Source organism: Fusarium flagelliforme (genome assembly GCF_020744385.1).
Source record: "Fusarium flagelliforme strain FIESC 12 MPI-CAGE-AA-0113 chromosome Unknown B0J16scaffold_6, whole genome shotgun sequence".
Classification (NCBI taxonomy): domain Eukaryota; kingdom Fungi; phylum Ascomycota; class Sordariomycetes; order Hypocreales; family Nectriaceae; genus Fusarium; species Fusarium flagelliforme.
The window spans coordinates 1977516-1994935 of NW_025763508.1; the positions used below are offsets into that span (position 1 = coordinate 1977516).

At 49.1% G+C, this 17420-nt stretch overlaps 4 protein-coding genes across 4 annotated transcripts; all 4 read right to left on the minus strand.

Annotated features, from left to right (window-relative positions):
- Positions 1 to 403: 403 nt before the first annotated feature.
- Positions 404 to 1652, minus strand: B0J16DRAFT_347385 (uncharacterized protein). The gene has a single exon (XM_046128567.1). It carries the CDS (start codon positions 1602 to 1604, stop codon positions 576 to 578), a length of 1029 nt encoding a protein of 342 aa, XP_045980218.1. The 5' UTR covers positions 1605 to 1652; the 3' UTR covers positions 404 to 575.
- Positions 1653 to 2124: 472 nt separating this feature from the next.
- B0J16DRAFT_347386 (mediator of RNA polymerase II transcription complex subunit 8-domain-containing protein) lies at positions 2125 to 3473 on the minus strand. Its single transcript, XM_046128568.1, has 2 exons — positions 3182 to 3473; positions 2125 to 3121 (listed from the first exon to the last, which is right to left on the minus strand). The coding sequence occupies exons 1-2, from the start codon at positions 3310 to 3312 to the stop codon at positions 2449 to 2451; spliced, it is 804 nt and encodes a 267-aa protein (XP_045980219.1). The 5' UTR covers positions 3313 to 3473; the 3' UTR covers positions 2125 to 2448.
- Positions 3474 to 4313: 840 nt separating this feature from the next.
- B0J16DRAFT_174417 (alkaline-phosphatase-like protein) lies at positions 4314 to 6494 on the minus strand. Its single transcript, XM_046122467.1, has 2 exons — positions 4752 to 6494; positions 4314 to 4646 (listed from the first exon to the last, which is right to left on the minus strand). Exons 1-2 carry the CDS (start codon positions 6302 to 6304, stop codon positions 4535 to 4537), a joined length of 1665 nt encoding a protein of 554 aa, XP_045980220.1. The 5' UTR covers positions 6305 to 6494; the 3' UTR covers positions 4314 to 4534.
- A 5000-nt stretch (positions 6495 to 11494) lies between these two features.
- Positions 11495 to 16844, minus strand: B0J16DRAFT_387476 (uncharacterized protein; the record flags this gene model as incomplete). Its single annotated transcript, XM_046131681.1, has 2 exons — positions 11495 to 11879; positions 11932 to 16844. The coding sequence occupies 2 exons, from the start codon at positions 16842 to 16844 to the stop codon at positions 11495 to 11497; spliced, it is 5298 nt and encodes a 1765-aa protein (XP_045980221.1).
- Between the last annotated feature and the right edge of the window lie 576 nt (positions 16845 to 17420).

The following is a 17420-nucleotide window of genomic DNA, read 5'->3' on the forward strand; positions in this document are numbered from 1 at the left end:
CGTTGATATCTATCTGAGATATAAGTTCAGTCATTTTCTTATCATAGGACATCATTACCTATTCGAATTGGTCGTCAGTTTACTATTGTTCAGGGTATGGGTATCCTCGGCTATAATGCATGAATATGCCTTCAATAGCCTTGCTGTTACATGTATGGTTGATCAGTAACCATGTGAATTAATTTAGGTGAGATATCAACACCAAGCAAGACGGCCATTGGAAGATACCATCCCGAATTGGACAGAAACCAATTGTCCATGCTATCATAATCCGTCCAATCCCATCATGATATGCTAGCTATTCTGTTCTTCTTCAGAGGATACACAGAATAACCAAATATTTCAACAAATGGTGTCACCAAGTAACAAGATTTCAGTAAAGACAGCTTTAGTGAGATTTCGTCTCTTGCTGAGATCATTGTTGAAACATTCGGTTATTCTGTGTATCCGATCTCATAGTATACGCAAACGCCCATAACATACCGTGTCATGTAAACGCTCAAGCAAAATATCAACCTTAACCTATGCTTGCAAGAAGAGAAACTCATATCATGCCTTCGTAATACACAGAATCTTCATCTCTGCTTCGTAGGTACTACTGCAGAATTATCCGTAGTAGCCTCTGCTTCGATCTCACGATTCTTCCACCCAATATCAGTCTTAATCCACTCCATCTTCTCCTGCACCTTCTCAGTGCAAACAACCACAACTCTGTCCAACCCTCCCTCTCTCAACTCTTTCTGTAGCGTCTCGCACCACGTAACTTTATCCCAATCGCTCATCTCCCTCGCCACAACTTCCATCTCAATTCTCTCAAGTCTCGTCATAAAAACGAGTCCTTCGCCGACCCATTGCCGCGCCGCCTCCGCTCTGCGCTCCACTCCGCCTCCGTAAGCCGGCCCCGTAACTACGGAGGTGCTAGCCCCGAGAACCATCTTCATTCGCAATCCTCGGACACCCGATGACCATTCTCTGCACAATGTGCGCCACTCTTCGCGACCTGCGCCTCCAACTACCACATCTCGTGCAAGAACTTCGAGTCTTACGTAGCGTAGAGCAGCGCGCTGCCATGGGGTGAGAGACCGAGTGAATGCGCGAGCTGCCCATAGCCCTGAAGCGAACCAGTTCACAAAGACGAACTCATTCTGTTCAAAGGGCACGAGACGAGCTTCGCGGTAGATTTGGTGGCAGGTTTGTAGAAGATATGTAGGAAGACCTGAAAGAGGACGATGCGATGACAGTAGTCCTTGGTCTGCTTGTTTCGATGTGGCGTTCTCGGATGAAGCCTCTGGCTCAACTGGCTTAAGGATGTATTGACAGTGAACTGGAGTCGGATACCATGGTGCAAGCTGCGCGTGGCGAACTGGGCACATGAGATGAAGCCAATGATATATATGAAGTCGAATCTCGAGGGGCAACGTCACAAGATTGACTTTATTATCGGGTTTCACGAGCATCGAGTCTGGCATCGTGCGTGGGATCGCTTCATCGTTGGGTAGAATGTCGATATGTGGCGCCAAGGATTGAGATTGTGAGATGTGATTGTATGCAGTTGGTTGCATGCCGGCGCCATGGCAGCACAAATGATATGAAGATATCATCATGAATCACTTACTCACTGAATAAACAGTGAAGAATTGGATGAGTTTGTATGATGAAAGAGAAAGAAAAATACCAAGCTCAGAAACAAGCTCCAGTTCCAAGGTTGTATAAGTAGTAACCTGTCATGTATCCTGTCTTAGATACCGCCAGAATAGCCGGCGCAGCATCACCAGCTTCCCCTGTCGCGTTATTTTCTGCAACCCCCCGCATGCCCTGTCCCGTCCCGTCTTGTCTTGTCTTGTCTCGTGAGCGCTAGGTTAATATCATGGCATGTGCTGTCAAAACGCGGGGAATGAGGAGCCTTTGGCGCGCCATGGACGCTTGAGTGACGACATTAGAAGAGTAATGACGACGAATCGTCTTCGAGATGGCGGCACGAAGCGGCCGCGACCGATCTCCAGACTCCGGTCAGCTTATCGGCCTTGGCAGAGACAAAGAAGCTAAAAGAGATCGACGAGAAGAGAAGATCTTGTAAGCTGAGAATGCCAATTGATGTCTCTCTTGCTACCCAATTTTGCGATGCAGTTATATCATGATGGGCTCATTCCATTTTATATAAGTCGGATATAAACTGATGCAAGGAATACCCGAACAGACGAATTGAATCTATCACTTCTGATCAACAAACTCGACAGACATCATGAGTCATATCAATTCTTCGACTAAAACTAAATTACTGCTTATGCCATCGCAGACACTAACCAGTTGTCAGCTTACCTCACAACCATCTGGGTATCGATACCGAACCACTCACTGCCATCTTTTCCAAAACGCCATTGTCCCAAACAGCCTAGCATTAGCATAATAACGCATCAAACGCTCTATGTTGTCGTGAACAGACTGCTCCTATGAGGGAGCAAAGTCCTGCTGAGCCTGCGGTGGCGCCACCTGGGCAGTAGGCGGTACACCAACGCCCTGAAGACCTTTGTAGACATATATTCCCTTGTACGGTTCCTCCTTGCGCTCGTACTCGACATTACGCGGGACCTCAAAGTCTCCTCTTGCCGCAAACCAAAGCAATGTCTCTGGCTCCGGTCCTCTCACTTGCACCGGGGCCGTGGTGGGCTCCTGCTCTTCCTCGTCTTCGTCGTCCTCCTCCTCGTCTTCTTCATCGTCGTCGTCACCGTCCTCGATTCCCTTCCGTAGACCCGTGCGCACGTTCTCGGTTCCGTTCGCGCGCTCCTCTGCCGTGTAAGGATCGTTGTTCTCATTGGCAGCGAAGTGACCCACGCGATCCGTGAGCCAGGATCGCAGCTCCTTCCATATGTTTTCTAATGATTCCAGACCAGCTGGGGTAGCGAGACGGGCGGTTTCGAGACCTTGGCTGACGAGCTCTTCGACATCGGGTTCGAGCTTCTTACGGAGGAGCTGAAGGAGGACGTTTTCTTGGACGCGGCCGGGATAATTTGTCGAGGGATGGATGGCCATGCGGTTGAAAAGGTCTGCATTTTCGGTTGTGCTTTCAAGAAGCGATCTAAGGTTCTTTTGTAGAATTTTTGCAGATGCTTGGATTGATTTTCTGGCGGATGGTGTTAGCTACCGCAACTTGATGGCGCATATGCGGTGAGGGACGACGTACGGTGGTGGTAGGAGATTGCTCTTGAGGAGATCCTGTCTCAAGCTCTGTATGCTACTAGATAGTTGCGCTACCTTGCTCAACGTCTGTTCAAGAGCCTTGAGCTCGTCGTCTTCCAGATTGAGAGTGGCCATGATGATAGTTTTGGGATAGGGAGCGCAGTGCCGATCGTCGGGCCTGGTAACAATTGGGCTTCTTCGGTTATGTGATACTGATGCAATAAAATGCACCAAAGAATATTTCTTGTGTAGAGGATACAAGTTTCTTTGAGCGCCCGTTGATTAATTGTTTGGATGGGGGAAATTTGGCTGTAGCGCGGGGCATTTTAGAGCTTCAAATTAAAGCGCGTCACCGCGTGCAATACCGAGACTGGTGTCGGGTAGGTACAGGTCAACGTCAGCCAAAAGCATTACATTTTAAAGTCTCTAAGAATTGACATCTATAGTATACATAAAGTGTCAATTGATAAAGCTGCTCAATAGAAACTATCTATTAAATCGTTAACAAAGTTAATTGGAACAGTGTTGATATAGAGGTAATCGCATGTGCATATGATAGCTTCCCACCTCAACACCTGCTACAAGAATATCAACACAAGCCAGGCATAGATCCTCCCTTCTATCAACACCCTCTAGAACACGCCTACTGTAGTTAACTTCCCTAGACCCTGAGCGGGCCTCTTTTTCTCTCCACTCACCCCAGATTCTTGGTCTCAAACGTCATGGGTCTTATAGCGACATCAACGCCAAAATCACACAATCTGCGCTTGCGTAAGAAGATCTTACACGCCGCACCGACGGTCCTGCAAAAAAAGGGCGATCGACCGCTTCGGGCCCGGAGGGTGACAATCCCGAGATGGCGCAATTTGTGTTGTTGATGATGGGAATCGACATTGGAATTTTTGATATTGATGGGTTGTGGCTGACCGTGATTGCTACGGTGAGACCGGGAGTTTCGGGAACAGAACGCAGTAATAGAGAATCCAACGAGCAGATCAGCACTAAATTAACACATGTTTCAGATGCTGTATTATGGGAAGTAAAAGTGTGGCTGTCATTAAGGCGGTCTTCACTGTAAGTCATAGATGTACAGGCTCACTTTACTCTCGAAAGATGTATTACAATTTATTGTATTTGTCTCAATTTCGACTGACTGATAAAAACTTTAAAGCTTTTCCTATCAAATAATAAAACCCCATACCCAGCTGGCTATGCTTGATGCGTAAAGGAAAATGTCAAAATTCAATGTTGAGTGCGAAGTGCAATTGCACATCAAGGACAACCGCTAAAGCAAAACCATCAACCAATAAAACAAGTCTTTCTATCATGTCTCATAAAGCTTTCAACAAGCATACTACTAGCCACCGCGGACGTGCGATACAGCTTTGCTCTCGTATCCGTGGGCATCGACGGCTGGGTAGCGAGCTCGGCGCTCAAGATCGTCGAGATCCATATACGAGCGGATGTACCTGAGTCAATGGCGTTAGTATATCTTGAACTTTATAATGACGTGCTGTGGTGGCTGGTCGAGCATAACAAAAACGCTCAACGACTGAGGGGAGATATCCACTTACTTCTTTCTGCCATCGTCATCGGGGTTGTGGTCCCAGCTTGTGAACTCGCCCTCCTTCAGGGCATCCCAGACAACTCGGCGTGTGCGCTGAGAAAGGAAGACCTTCTCGGTGATGGCATCAAAGTCCCATCGCTCATGTGCTTCAGCCTCGAACTTATGGAAAGTCTCCTTAGCCTCTTCCTCCTCAGGAGTCTGAGGTGCAATCTTTCTGAATCGGGCAAGGTTGTCCAGTTCCTTAGGATCGCGGGCGAGGTTGTAAAGCTGAGGCTCATCGGCTGGGCATGTGATATACTTCCAGTCGCCTCGTCGAATCATCATCATTGGGCGAACAGTACCCTCACCGGTGTATTCAGCGATAACAGTGTCGTGACCCTCACGGCCTTCAAGGTGAGGCAGCATGCTGATACCGTCCATCGGAAGGTAAGGTGATGGCTTGGTACCAACCAAGTCGCAGATGGTAGGTAAAAGATCAAGAGTCGAGACGTTTTGAGTGACGCGGTGAGGAGTGAATCGCTTGGGGTAGTTGATCAACATAGGGACACGGACAGATGACTCGAAGTAGCTCATCTTGTACCAGAGTCCTCGCTCGCCCAACATGTCGCCGTGATCGCCGCTGAAGATGACAATGGTGTTCTCGGCCAGGCCAGCATCCTCCAGTGTCTCGAGAAGACGGCCAATGCAGTCATCAACATAGCTGACTGAGCCATAGTACGCTCGCTTGGCTCGCTTGATCTGTTCCTCAGTAAAGTCCTGGTCCCAAAGATCACAGACCTTCAGAAGGCGTTGGCTATGGGCGTCAAGGTCTTCCTTGTTCATCTTGACCTCGGGCAGGTCGATGTCCACATCCTCGTACAAGTTCCAGTACTTCTTGGTGATGGTGTAAGGGTCGTGGGGGTGAGTGAGTGAGACGGTCAAGGCAAAGGGTCGCTTGTTGGGGCCCTCTCGAACATGGTCCCAAAGGTACTGAGTGCTCTTGAACATGACCTCCTCATCGTAGTCCAACTGGTTGCTTCGTCCACAAGGGCCGGCCTGGAGAATAGAGCTGGCGTTGTGGTACCACTCAAGGCGGGTGTCAGGCTCATCCCAGTTAACAGCCCAGCCAAAATCGCCAGGGTAGATGTCGCTCGTAAGTCGTTGCTCGTAGCCATGCAGTTGATCACCAATGAAGTGCATCTTGCCAGCAAGGGATGTGTGGTAGCCCCTGGAGCGTAGGTAATGGGCATAGGTTGGCACATCGGAGCCAATTTGGGCAGCATTGTCGTAAGCACCGATCTTCATGGGCAGTTGGCCACTGATCAGACTCATACGTGAAGGGGCACATAGGGGTGAAGGGCAGTAGGCTGAGTCGAACTGGACTGCAGTGGAAGCAAGACGGTCGAGGTTTGGTGTTTTGATCTGGGACTTAGGGTTGTACATCTTGAGTTGAGGAGCAGCCAATTGATCAGCCATGATGAAGAGAATGTTGGGCCTGTCTGTCTCTGAAGTGAGCTGAGGAGCAGGAGTGGTAGAGGTCTCCCCGTGGGAGGGTGGGAGAGAGTTGAGATCAGGAGCCATTGTGACTTGTTCAAGTAAAAGATTTAAGATAGGTAAAGGTTATGTATAGTATGGATGAGATCTACTGCTTTGCTTAGGCAGTTATAATAGACAAATTCAAACACTGAGATGGGTATCTAGAGAAGTGTTTGAGAAAGAAGAATGTTTAGTGAAGGCAGATTTTGGTCGAGAACAAGTAGAAGGGCAGGTGGCTTATATAAATACTTCTGTTGCCAGGTCAAGTGGGAACGGAGGGGCCTGCAGAGGCTTGGGATATGGAAGCCGAGTCACTGCTCTGAGCGAACCACAACCCAACGTCTCGTGATGCGGAGTTTAGTTTGTTGTCCCGCCTTGTCTCGTGGGATCCCTGTTAGGGTTGTGATTCAGATTTGACGATCCGAATGATTGATGCAGCGGTAATGGGCGTATGTATGTACGTATGGATGGTGCACGCAGTAGTTGGGTATAAGCATAACGACACACAGACAGAACAGATAGATAGACTCAAGCAGGGGCTCTTGGTGCCAAGAGAAACAATCAAGGCAAGGATCAAAGTGGATGAAGATGGAGAATAAGTTGATCTGCACGAGGGCGAGTCGGTAAGAAATATGAAGCTGAGGCAAGTTAATCAGCGAATTCTCCGACTAGGAGGGCCAAAAGAGGGAAAGCAACCGGTGAGGTGATAAACGCCACAATTTTTGCAATTAACGGTGACGTGGATATCCGTACAATGGCTTGTCATCTTCTGTATGTAATATCTCTCTCCTTAGATGGAGGCGAACAGAAGTAAAAAGATGAACAATTCAGTGTCTAGTTGGGGTGTCTCTAAACCCTTCTTTCCATGGTGAGGTGAGCTTTGGGCTTAGGCTTGGCCGCAGGTCCACAGGAGCTTAGCCTAGATGCTAGTAGGGGTGCGTAGCCTGTCTCTGCGGTAGTAGCCAGGGGTTATTCCAATAAGCCATGTCAAAGATGCCTTGACCCGAGGATCTTGTCTTCAGGGAGGGGCGTGTATCTTGACTTGTTCGAGAACATGGGGAAACCCCAGCCAGCCGCTAACAGAGACGCTAACACTTACGAATACACTAGCAACTAAGCTACCTGGGTAGTACAGTATGTATGCAACAAACCGATCTTGTCCTCATTCTTGAGGCCAACCTCGAGCAAGAGACGAAACTCACGTTAGACTTCTAAGGAGGAATTAAGTCACGAGGGCTAAGATCAACACACGCAACGCACACATTGCTGTTAGATAACCTTTTTTGTGATGGCTCTTTTTCTTGTGAAATCTGAACTGTGTCTCTCCGTAGAAGAACAATCAGTAAATGTCTGGCTAATACACCACCATCTTTTTATTCATAGCTCGTAAACCAAGGAGGCATTCTCGAAATGACAATCATCATCACATGCTCACTCTTACCACCCAGCCCGTCATCTTCTACGACCCTTACTTCTTCTTCTCGTTTCCAATTGCCTTGCCTTTAAAATACGGCGGTATGTAGATATCCGTCTTCAGAGACCTCTTTGACCAATCCCACTAAGAGACCGGCACAGATAGTGCATATTTCCGCAACACCCAGCCCAGAATCAGAGTCATGCAGCTCCGAGAATCACGTTCCACATTAATAGTTTAGCAGTTAATTACCAGATAATCTCTTCTGACGTTGTAGGAAATCGAATCAAATGACTTTTATCTCAGAGATAAGGTGTTTGTTAGTCTGTAAACTATCAGCCTGCCTGGGCCAGTAGCTCAAACACAAGCTTCTAAGGAGGATTCCTTCCTAAACTTGCGTCTGCGTCTGCACCTGCCCGCAGTCCTGCACTGGCACTTACACCTGCCTACTAAGTTCCTTTATGCAAGTACAAGGAAGGCGCCGTGGGTTGCGCCTTCACCTTCTTGGTTGCGCAGGGGTTCCAAGCGACTACTCGATTTGGTCAGGAGCCAACCACCATTGGTCCATGACTTCTGTGTCCAACCTTCCCTGGTCAAGCCCTCAAAGATTGACAGCTCTAGATTTACCCCGGCCGAGTCTCTCCCGTCGTAGGTCGGATTTGTATCATTCATTATTCACAGCACAAGCAAATTCAATACCTGAAGTCAAGTCTGCTCCACCATAAACGAGACGCATTATCATCATCATCATGCATCATTCTTCCCCGCCGAAACCATGACCATGACCTCAGTTTGAGAATACCATGTATTTGAAGATGGATGTTTGGACAATTGTCGACCTGTCTTGACCTTATCCAGCCAGGAGAAAGTACGAGATTTGACTCTTAAAACTAATGTAGTGATTCAGCAAATAGAAGGTCTACCGGATTACCAACCTCAAAAAACCAAAATCTCCCAAGACGATGCTTCCGAGTGCGACTCGTCAGTCATGAACAAATGCTACGTTGCCATCTATCGACAACCACAACAGTGGCCACGCATCTCAAGGCATCACATGGATCGCGATTTCCGTTGGCCACCATCTTGGCGTTTCGATTTATAAACCTCGTCGCGATGCATCAGCTTCAACACGCATACCGGTCTCTCGTTCTCTTCCCCCACATGCGTCTTTCGAAGTTTTTATGCTGTCGTCCCCCGTTTCGTGCAAACCTGACGATGCACGATGCAACATGCGACATGCAAGCGGCTGGCACGTCCTCCCTTCTTGTCCATCCCACCACCATCTTTGAGCAATCAGGCTTGGCTTTGGTAGGTGTCAAGATTGTTGAACAAAGCAGCACCATCTTCGGGTTTTGACGACGCACGGACCTTCTTACGCCATTAGCCGGTCCCTGCATCCTTTATCTGCACTTCTTCTCACCTCTGAAGCCTTGAAAGATCCAACCTCCAAGAATTGTCTATACGGTGCATGGATATCCTACACGGCACTGTATCTTCTACCAACCCTCACCCTCAACACACCGTGTCAAACTACTGTATAGGTAAGATTCACAATCCTCACGCGATCCACAAGATGACAATCCCCTCCTGTTGCATTCATCAGGTCGCCATTCCGTCGTCCGCCACGTCCTGCGACTGTACGCATCCGAACTGTCCGCTCTTGTTCTGACACGCACTTCGTATTCTCTTCTCCCTTCAACTTCCGAAGCTATCCATCCAATCACACATTTCTTGCCAGGTCGATGAGAGGAAGCAAGAAGCGCAAAAAACACAACATATGAAGCAATAAAGAAATTTCGAGCCATCAGTTACCCCAAGCACAATTTTCCATGACCACTCGACTGTTTTTCTCGAGGTTGTATGAATATGCACCGAGGCCAGCGTAAGCGCCTACTTGGTACACACCAAACGTCTCGCCTTTAGTGTCATAACGCCTTGTCAGCTTGCAATGGTGCAATCTGGGGTCGCCAAACCTTTTCTGCAATTCGGCGACAACAAGACCAAGTCCTACGACTTTCGGCCCCTCTGAAGTCAATTGATTGGAATGGCCGAGTGAGCAGACAATCACCTCTTTTACACTATCGATGTCGACATTGAAATACGGAGCCATCGCCTGTCGCCCCAATTGTTTGCAATCCTTAAATGACACCTCGGATCAATCGGGTTTGTTTACATTTTCCTTTTGAACCGGCTCTAACAATGTATTTTTCTCGATCTCTATGATGTGGGCTGGGTCAAAATTGCAACTTTTCAGAGAAAGTTGAGGTTCACAAGATTGCTGATCATCACCTTACGTACCGTGTTGCGGTTGGACACAGCTCACAGCCCATCAACACACCATCAATAATCCGAAGACGAAATATGCCGTGTCGCACAACGCCAGAACAACTCATTATCTGTCTGCCATGCATGCGAGCTTAACACTTGGTCACGTTTCTATTCGGTCGCATTGATTGCTAGTCAGTCAAAGTGACTAACTGCCTGATGAACCACGCCAAAGCGTCGTACTCAGCTCGCCCACGCTTTCAACCGGGTCCCGGGAGAACAAGCCTACGGACGAATACCAGACTTAAGCAAGGACAAACTGAGTTCTTCGCTTAATGCCTTGTTACACGTTCCTCGCAATGCGCTCGACCGAAGGTTAGATCTGGTCTGTCCAATTCATTATTGTGCCAAGAGTTTGACATTGATCAATGTCTCTCACTACCGGCGGTCATGACTGTAGTACTCGTATCCTTGCCAACTTATCAGTTGTGCTTGTCCTAAAACCTTGACCGAAGTCATGCTTATCTTTCTTTGCTTTGACTAATCGGCCGCCAACTGGACTCAACCCTTACCGCTCATGAGTATCCCTGGGTCGAGGTCACTTTTCGGCAATTACGACCAGAGCTCACGCGACCACCACTAACAAGCCAATTTCATTCTTGGTGTTCTGTCCACTTCGCGTGGCCATACTGTGTCTGGACCCTGATGCAACGCCGGATCCTTCTCACCTTCGCCTCATTCATCTATCCCCTAGTAGGTTTATCTGCTGCCTAATAAGTCGAATTCCGAATACTCTGCCTATCATATTGGCTTCAAATTTCGTTGGCCTCGACTCAAGCAGACCCTCCCTGTTAGTCTGCACGCTTCTCCACCAGCCTCTGGCCGGTCTTTTGCGCAAGTATTCGTGGAACTAATGTTAGCCGACCAATCATGGCTTAGCCTCCCCGATAACCGATTACCGACAACCTCTTCTCTCGAGGACACAACTCTCTTATTATGTGTTGACAACTCTAGGATCACAAGGACTTGAAGCGAACACCAATACGTTTGATCTGAAACTCGTTGGAACTCGTCATATACTATTTCCGGGTATTACAATACATAGATGTTATAAAACTTAAACTTCAATGACATTTCATAACGTTATGCCAATCAAACTGATATCCTAACAATTCAGTCATCGCACCAAGCTCATCTGCTCGCTCAACAACGTTCATGAAGCCGCAGTAAAAGCACAATGCAAAAATAGCAACCCCCCTTTCCTTACTTTCACTCCCAATGCCCTAGTATTCCGTCATGAATTGCCATATTTTACCGTCGTTGAATAGTGCACCCTGTGCCTTGCAACGAGTCTCCCAACACAAAGCAGCCTTAAAAACACCTATTGTCACACGAAACACCCCTTTCCCAATCGCGCCGTTTGCAATGCTCATCCAGTATTCCCCCTTCTTCCTTGGAACATAGGTATCACCTGTCATATATCTCCTTTTCGAAAGTGGTTTTAGACCTTCCCTCCAGGGGTCAGCCCGTCGAAGTATACATTGCGGCCCCGCCTTTTACTGAGTTCGGTAGAACTTCTTGTAAAGGAGATGCAGCAGCAGATTAACATTGAGCTTGAGGTTGCCCTCGAACAAAGTCATGAATTGGTGAGCCTCGAACTGTGCCTGCAGAAGGTCCTCAATAGGCACCAAAGCACTAGCTCCAGGGATCTGGATGTGTCCTCGCGAGCCCTCAAGGCTGAAAACACCAACTTCATCACATGAGATAGTCATGTTGATCTTCTCAAAGTCATTGATGCCACTCCATGAGACAAGCACACCCTTCTCTGAAAGAGCACGAGCGCTGTACTTGTAGCTGCCGAATTTAGGGACACGACCACTGCGCTCCAATTCACGCTGGTGGTTGTATTGCTTGGTGAAGGGGAGTAAGAACTTCTTGCGGCTGTTGAAACGGTTAGTCGTTGTAATACTGTGGGTGTGGAAATATAACTTACCCCTTCTTGTTCTGCAGGGTTGCCATCGCTGACTCAATGTAGTCATCGTAGCTCTTGCGTTGTTGCTCAAGATACTTGGCCTTCTCGTGCAAGTTACTCAATGTCATTCGAACACCATCCAATTCTCGCTGTCGCTGAACCCTTCTGCGGCTCTTGGTGCGAATATCAAGGGCAATGGCATTCAGCACATCCTGGTAGTAGTTGTGCTTAGTGATACGACCCAGCTTCTCAAGACGCATGATGTTCTCCAGGGCTGTACGCTTGAGTTCCTGGTACGACATGCGTGTTACGTCGATCATATTAGCATCGGAGTAAGCACCGCGAGTGTTGCTTCCAACAGAGAACTCGTCATGAAGAAGCATACGCCACTTGTGGTCATCTTCTGGAGAGATGGGCTTGACAAGAATTTCTAGAAGATTGGCACCGGTCTGTACACGGATAATGTACAGCACGCAACGCTTTGTCTCCATGAAGAGCGCCTTGACATCGGCCTCAGGATCATCGGTCTCGTGGAGTTTGGGCGTCAAGAACATGTGAATATCTGAAGAGCCGGCAGCGTTCATCTCGTTCTCGTTGCTCTTAGCACTTCCAAGATCGTGCATGATTTCCCGCAGGACATCGTCACGGTTAGGGCACATTGTCTGAAGCTCAGCGGCAACCAGGTTGTGAATGGAGAAGACATCTGTCATCTTGATGTACAGAGTTGGCTTGTTCTTGGCGTAGAGGTCGTTGAACTCGTCAATGTCGAATGTTCTTTCAGCATCGGGCACCGCAATCAGGTCGCCAGTGATTTGAAGGAGACGCTCGACGGACTCGGCAACAAAGGCATTCAAGGGCTGCAAGTATACGTTCTCACCTCCGAATGGTCGCCCAGAAGCAATTTGACTAATGACCTTGGCAACCTCGCTGAGGTTTCGCTTTTGAAGAGGGCTAAGAGACTTCTCGATCACACCGACGTTCTCAGGAGCAATAACTGCTGGTTGCAAGTAGAATCGCCAAAGCCAGTTGGCAACTACTTGCAGCAAGTTCTCTGGAGGCTCTCGCTTGAATTGTTGTCGGAGGTTCTCGAAAATCTGGTTACAGATAAATCGGAGACCATATGGCATCTTGTGTAAGAAGTCCTCAAGAGCGAGGAAGAACTGGTCGCAAATTTCTCGAAGGTCACGCAAGTGATCAATGAATAGGCGTCGAGTCTCGGGATCGCGGATAGCAACTTCGCGAGGAACATCAAGTGGTCTTTGGTCAGGTCGACCGGTGGCCAACTCGGTGTTGTTGATGGCTGATCGGTAGATCTGCATGGGGTCACTCTCAAGATCGAGAGCGGGATCCTCGACGATGTTGTCTCGGATCAGAGGGCCCAACAGATCTCGAAGGTACTTGCGGTCTCGGGGGGAACGAGTGTAGTTGTTGAGTAGCTTGGACCAGAAGAAGTTGCCGCGAATAAAGTCTTGGACATCTCGTGCGCAGGAGATCTCCTCGCGAACGGACCGGGCAATCAACTTGAGCAGATAGTACTCCTCTCGGCGCTTTTGGGCATATCCAAAGAGACTCATCATCAATAGCTCGATACGCTTGCACTCCTTCTCAGCGGTTCCTTGCTCGCGGATGCGCTTGAAGAGGCGGGCGAGGTATTGTGGCTGTGTCTGCAAATTGAAGAAGAGCTGCTGGTAGGATTCGAGCTTCTTGCGCGAGCTCTTGTTGAGCGCCTTGAGATCGAACTGGTTGGCGGAGGACATAGAGCTGTTGGCGATGAAGTGCATGGAGTTGCCTCCATAGTTGTGTTGATGTCTCACGACTTCGTCCAGGGTGATCTTGTTCTTGACCAAAAGGGCGATCTTGATATCAAGTTGGTCTATGTAGTTCTCGAGCATCTCGTTTTGTCGAACTTGCTGGACGACAGTCTTGCGGATACGCTCAAACTCGATTTCCTCATTGAAGTCGAAGTCGCTGTCATTGAGAAGGTGGACAAAGTTCTTGACGGCATTCACAGGAGGGTTCTTGCCGGTGGTCAAGCTCTTGTAAGCCTCTCCTTGAACCTTTGCGCGAACAAAACTCTGGATCTTGATGACCTTCTGCATGTTCTCGTTGTAGAAGCGCTTCTTCTCTTCGAATCGGGCCCTGACCATGAAGCCGTGGGCTGCAGCTTGGAAAGCGACGATGGATTCCTCCTCTTGCTCCAGCTCGGCCATGATATCCTCAACTCTGGCACGTTCCATCATGGCTCGGAGAATGCTTTGGAGTTCAATGATCTGGGGAGTGTGGGATTCAAGCTCCTCGAGGAAGGCCTGGTGTTGCTGGCGGTGCAAGAATCCTCGGATGTTACTTTGCAGAGTTGTGACTTGCGGCTCTTGCTCTTCAAGTTGCTCCAGGATAGCTCCAACTCGCTGTCGTTCAATCATAGCCCGAATGAGGGCCTGAAGGTCAACCACAGCGGGTTCGTTCTCTTTCAGAGCATCAATGGTATCGGCAACATCTCGTCTCACTGCTGCGGCGCGAGCGACAGCTTGGAGTTGCTCTACATCCGTTGTGTGCTTATCAAGCTCCGATCTCAAGGCCTTGTCTTCTTGTCGGGCACGGAGTCCTCGGGCGAAAGCTTGGAGTCGCTCTACAGCAGGAGCATGCTCGCTGAGTTCAGCTCGCAGCGCCTGGTCATTCTGGCGAGTGGCTAGTCCACGGGCGAGAGCCTGGAGTTGTTCGATGTCAGGAATGTGCTTGTTGAGCTCAGATCGCAGAGCCATGTCGTCCTGGCGAGCGCGGAAACCACGAGCGAACGCCTGGAGCTTCTCCCAACCGGGTCCAGAGGACTTTAGATGGTGCAGCTCGCTGTTAACCTGATTTCTAGTCAGCAGTGCCCTTGCCGCCGCCTGCAGGTCAACGATCGCAGGGGTTTGCATTTCCAGATCCTCGAGGTCCTGTTCGACTTTGCCTCGTAGCATAGCGCCACGGACTGCTGCTTGCAGCTTCTCGACCACACCAGACGACTCTTTCGTCTCTTTATACTGCGCAACATGACTCTTGCGGGCCAAAAAGCCCCTGGAGATTGCCTGAATCCCCCGAACAGGTCCTCTACACTTCGCAAGCTGAGCAGTCATGTCTCGTACCTGGTTTCGGACCTTGTTGGCCCGAATCATGGTTTGCAACTCCAAAATATCAGGCTCAAGAGCCTCCAAGATCTGGTCACGGCGATCCAGTCTCCTTCTAACCAAGAATCCACGTGCTGAGCTCTGCAGTTGTATAGCAAAACGCTTCATCTGTAGTCGATAGTCCATAATTTGTCGAGTAAAGTCACCTCGAATGCGAGATTGAAGGTCGATCAACCACTCCTCATCATCCCAAAGCTGCTGCATGGTGTCACCAAGCTTGACGCGAAGTAGAGCACCTCGGATTTGTGCTTGCATATCGATGATGGAATCTTCGTTCTCTTTCAATTCCCTGTCTATCCTTTCTTCCTCAGTCTCCTCTGGCTCGGGCTCGGGTTCAGGAACACCGAAGTCAGCACTCATGTTGCCGAAGCTAGGCATTGTTACGCCGAGTTTATCAAGACCCTTCTGCATAGCTTCCAGCTCATGGTGCTCGAACTCAAGCTGACCGACGAGGTTGCCTATGCGGAAGTCGACTATTCCCTTGCGGAAAAGAAGCCAACTCAGAGCATGAATACAATAGATGACTTTGGGAATGTTCTTTTTCTCGTATAGGTCGATCAGCTCAAAGCGGAATAGGTCAGGCAGTTCTACTTCGTCCAAGTAACGGAAGAAGATTGCGATATTGTCAGAGTGCCTGTACTGGAGCTTGGGATGTTGAAAGATTCGGTATCGCCTGTCGGGGTTGAGTGACTCAACCACTTCTGCGAGCGTGACACCGTCGCGGAGTGCTTCCTCGAGCTCAACAATAGGTGGTATCGTTTTGTGGATGACATCTTCTATCCATTCTTTTGCTTCACCGATATGACAAAGGTACTCGTAGGCTTGGAGGAATTGGCGTTGCTTGTCCATCCAATTGCGACCTTCCCAGCTATAGCCAGTGTTCTTTTGGCTTTGACCGGTGTTGCTCCTGTCGGCTCGTTGTAATCTGCGTCGACCGCGCAACCCAACAACTTCCTGCGTAGGCGAAGTGATGGTGAAGTCTTCTGGAGAATCAGATGAAACGAGGCGCGAGAGTGTCCTTAATTGACTTGTTGAGGACTTGCCCAGGCCTTCTAGCTCATCCCGAGCAATGTGGGTGCTATGCACATGATGATGGGGTGACGAAGGAGATAGTGTGGCCTCTTGTGGTAGAAACGAGTCGGATCGAGTGAGAAGCATAGAGTTTGGTCGCATCGGTAGAGGGCGAGAAGGTGATGATGTTTTCACTGGCGAAGTCGACGTCGACATCTTAGTCGGCGAGCCTTTTGTCGGTGAGGTTTGAACATCTATATGGGACATTGACAGCTTGCCAATGTCGACACTTTTAGTGCGATCATGGCGAAGTGCTGCATGTGGTGGTGTCTCGGGCCGCGTGCCTGCGGGAGCTTGCGGAAGTGGGCGGAGAGAATGTCGAGCTGAGCTGTAGATATTGTCTGGAGCTTTCTTTGAGGTCATATTTTCCCCAGTCTCGAAGATATTCGCTCTTGCCCTGACATCGCTCTGGGCTCGCTTGTGGCCATGCACTGTCGCACCGTAGCCAGCGGAACTAGAAGCAGAGGTATATTGGCTGTTGAGACTATGATCCGAAGCGTGGGAGTAGCCTGATGAAGCGGATGATGATGTTGTCGAAGGGAAGCGGTTGACGAGGGCGGGCGAGATGTTGGAATTAGAGGCGAAGTCGATGGTGTGTGACTGGCGATGAGATCGCAGGTGCTGGTGAGGAAGCGGTTGCGATGGCGCTTGGCTCTGAGTTTGGTGTTGAGTTTGGAAGTAATGAGTACGGGACGACATTGTGAACTCTTTAAGAGGGGAGTCGCTGGCCAAGCCGCGAGCTCTTGTCTATGTCTTGCTCTTTTTTTGTCTCTGCTTAGGAACGTAGTAAAATCCACCTTTTGTCGGCGACGTTAACGCATTGTTTCGAGCGTTGCTCGGTTTCGTCGAAAGGAAGTGACTTGACCAAGAATGAGGTGGCGCTTGGAATCTTTATGACCCAAGGCAAGACAAGACAATAATAAAAAGGCGGAGGAGAAATTAGGTATGTGAATTGCAGACAAACACGACAGTCAAGTGCGTTGTCAAAGGACAAAAAGATGTCAAAGCAATAAGATGAAGTGCTGTGCTGTGCTGTGCCGTTGCAGTGCAAATGCCGTCAATCAATATCACAGTATGTAAATCATTCAAGTTTATGCCCAAGAAAACGAACGTCCCATAGTACAGTTAAGGTAAGTAGCAAGGCGTCCGATCCATGGCGGGGCCCGTAGTAAACAAAACAACTGGCAACCGCCCAGCAACCGCTTCCCGTGTCTAGTCCCGATTGGCGACTTGAGGCTCATGGTCCACTTTTATGTCTACCTCGTCCTTGTCAAG

Coding starts and splice junctions, on each gene's coding strand:
- B0J16DRAFT_347385 (XM_046128567.1), bottom strand. CDS start 1,604: ATGATGATATCTTCATATCATTTGTGCTGCCATGGCGCCGGCATGCAA.
- B0J16DRAFT_347386 (XM_046128568.1), bottom strand. CDS start 3,312: ATGGCCACTCTCAATCTGGAAGACGACGAGCTCAAGGCTCTTGAACAG. Junction 3,122..3,181: donor AGCAATCTCCTACCACCACC/GTACGTCGTCCC, acceptor ACCATCCGCCAG/AAAATCAATCCAAGCATCTG.
- B0J16DRAFT_174417 (XM_046122467.1), bottom strand. CDS start 6,304: ATGGCTCCTGATCTCAACTCTCTCCCACCCTCCCACGGGGAGACCTCT. Junction 4,647..4,751: donor GATGACGATGGCAGAAAGAA/GTAAGTGGATAT, acceptor CCATTGACTCAG/GTACATCCGCTCGTATATGG.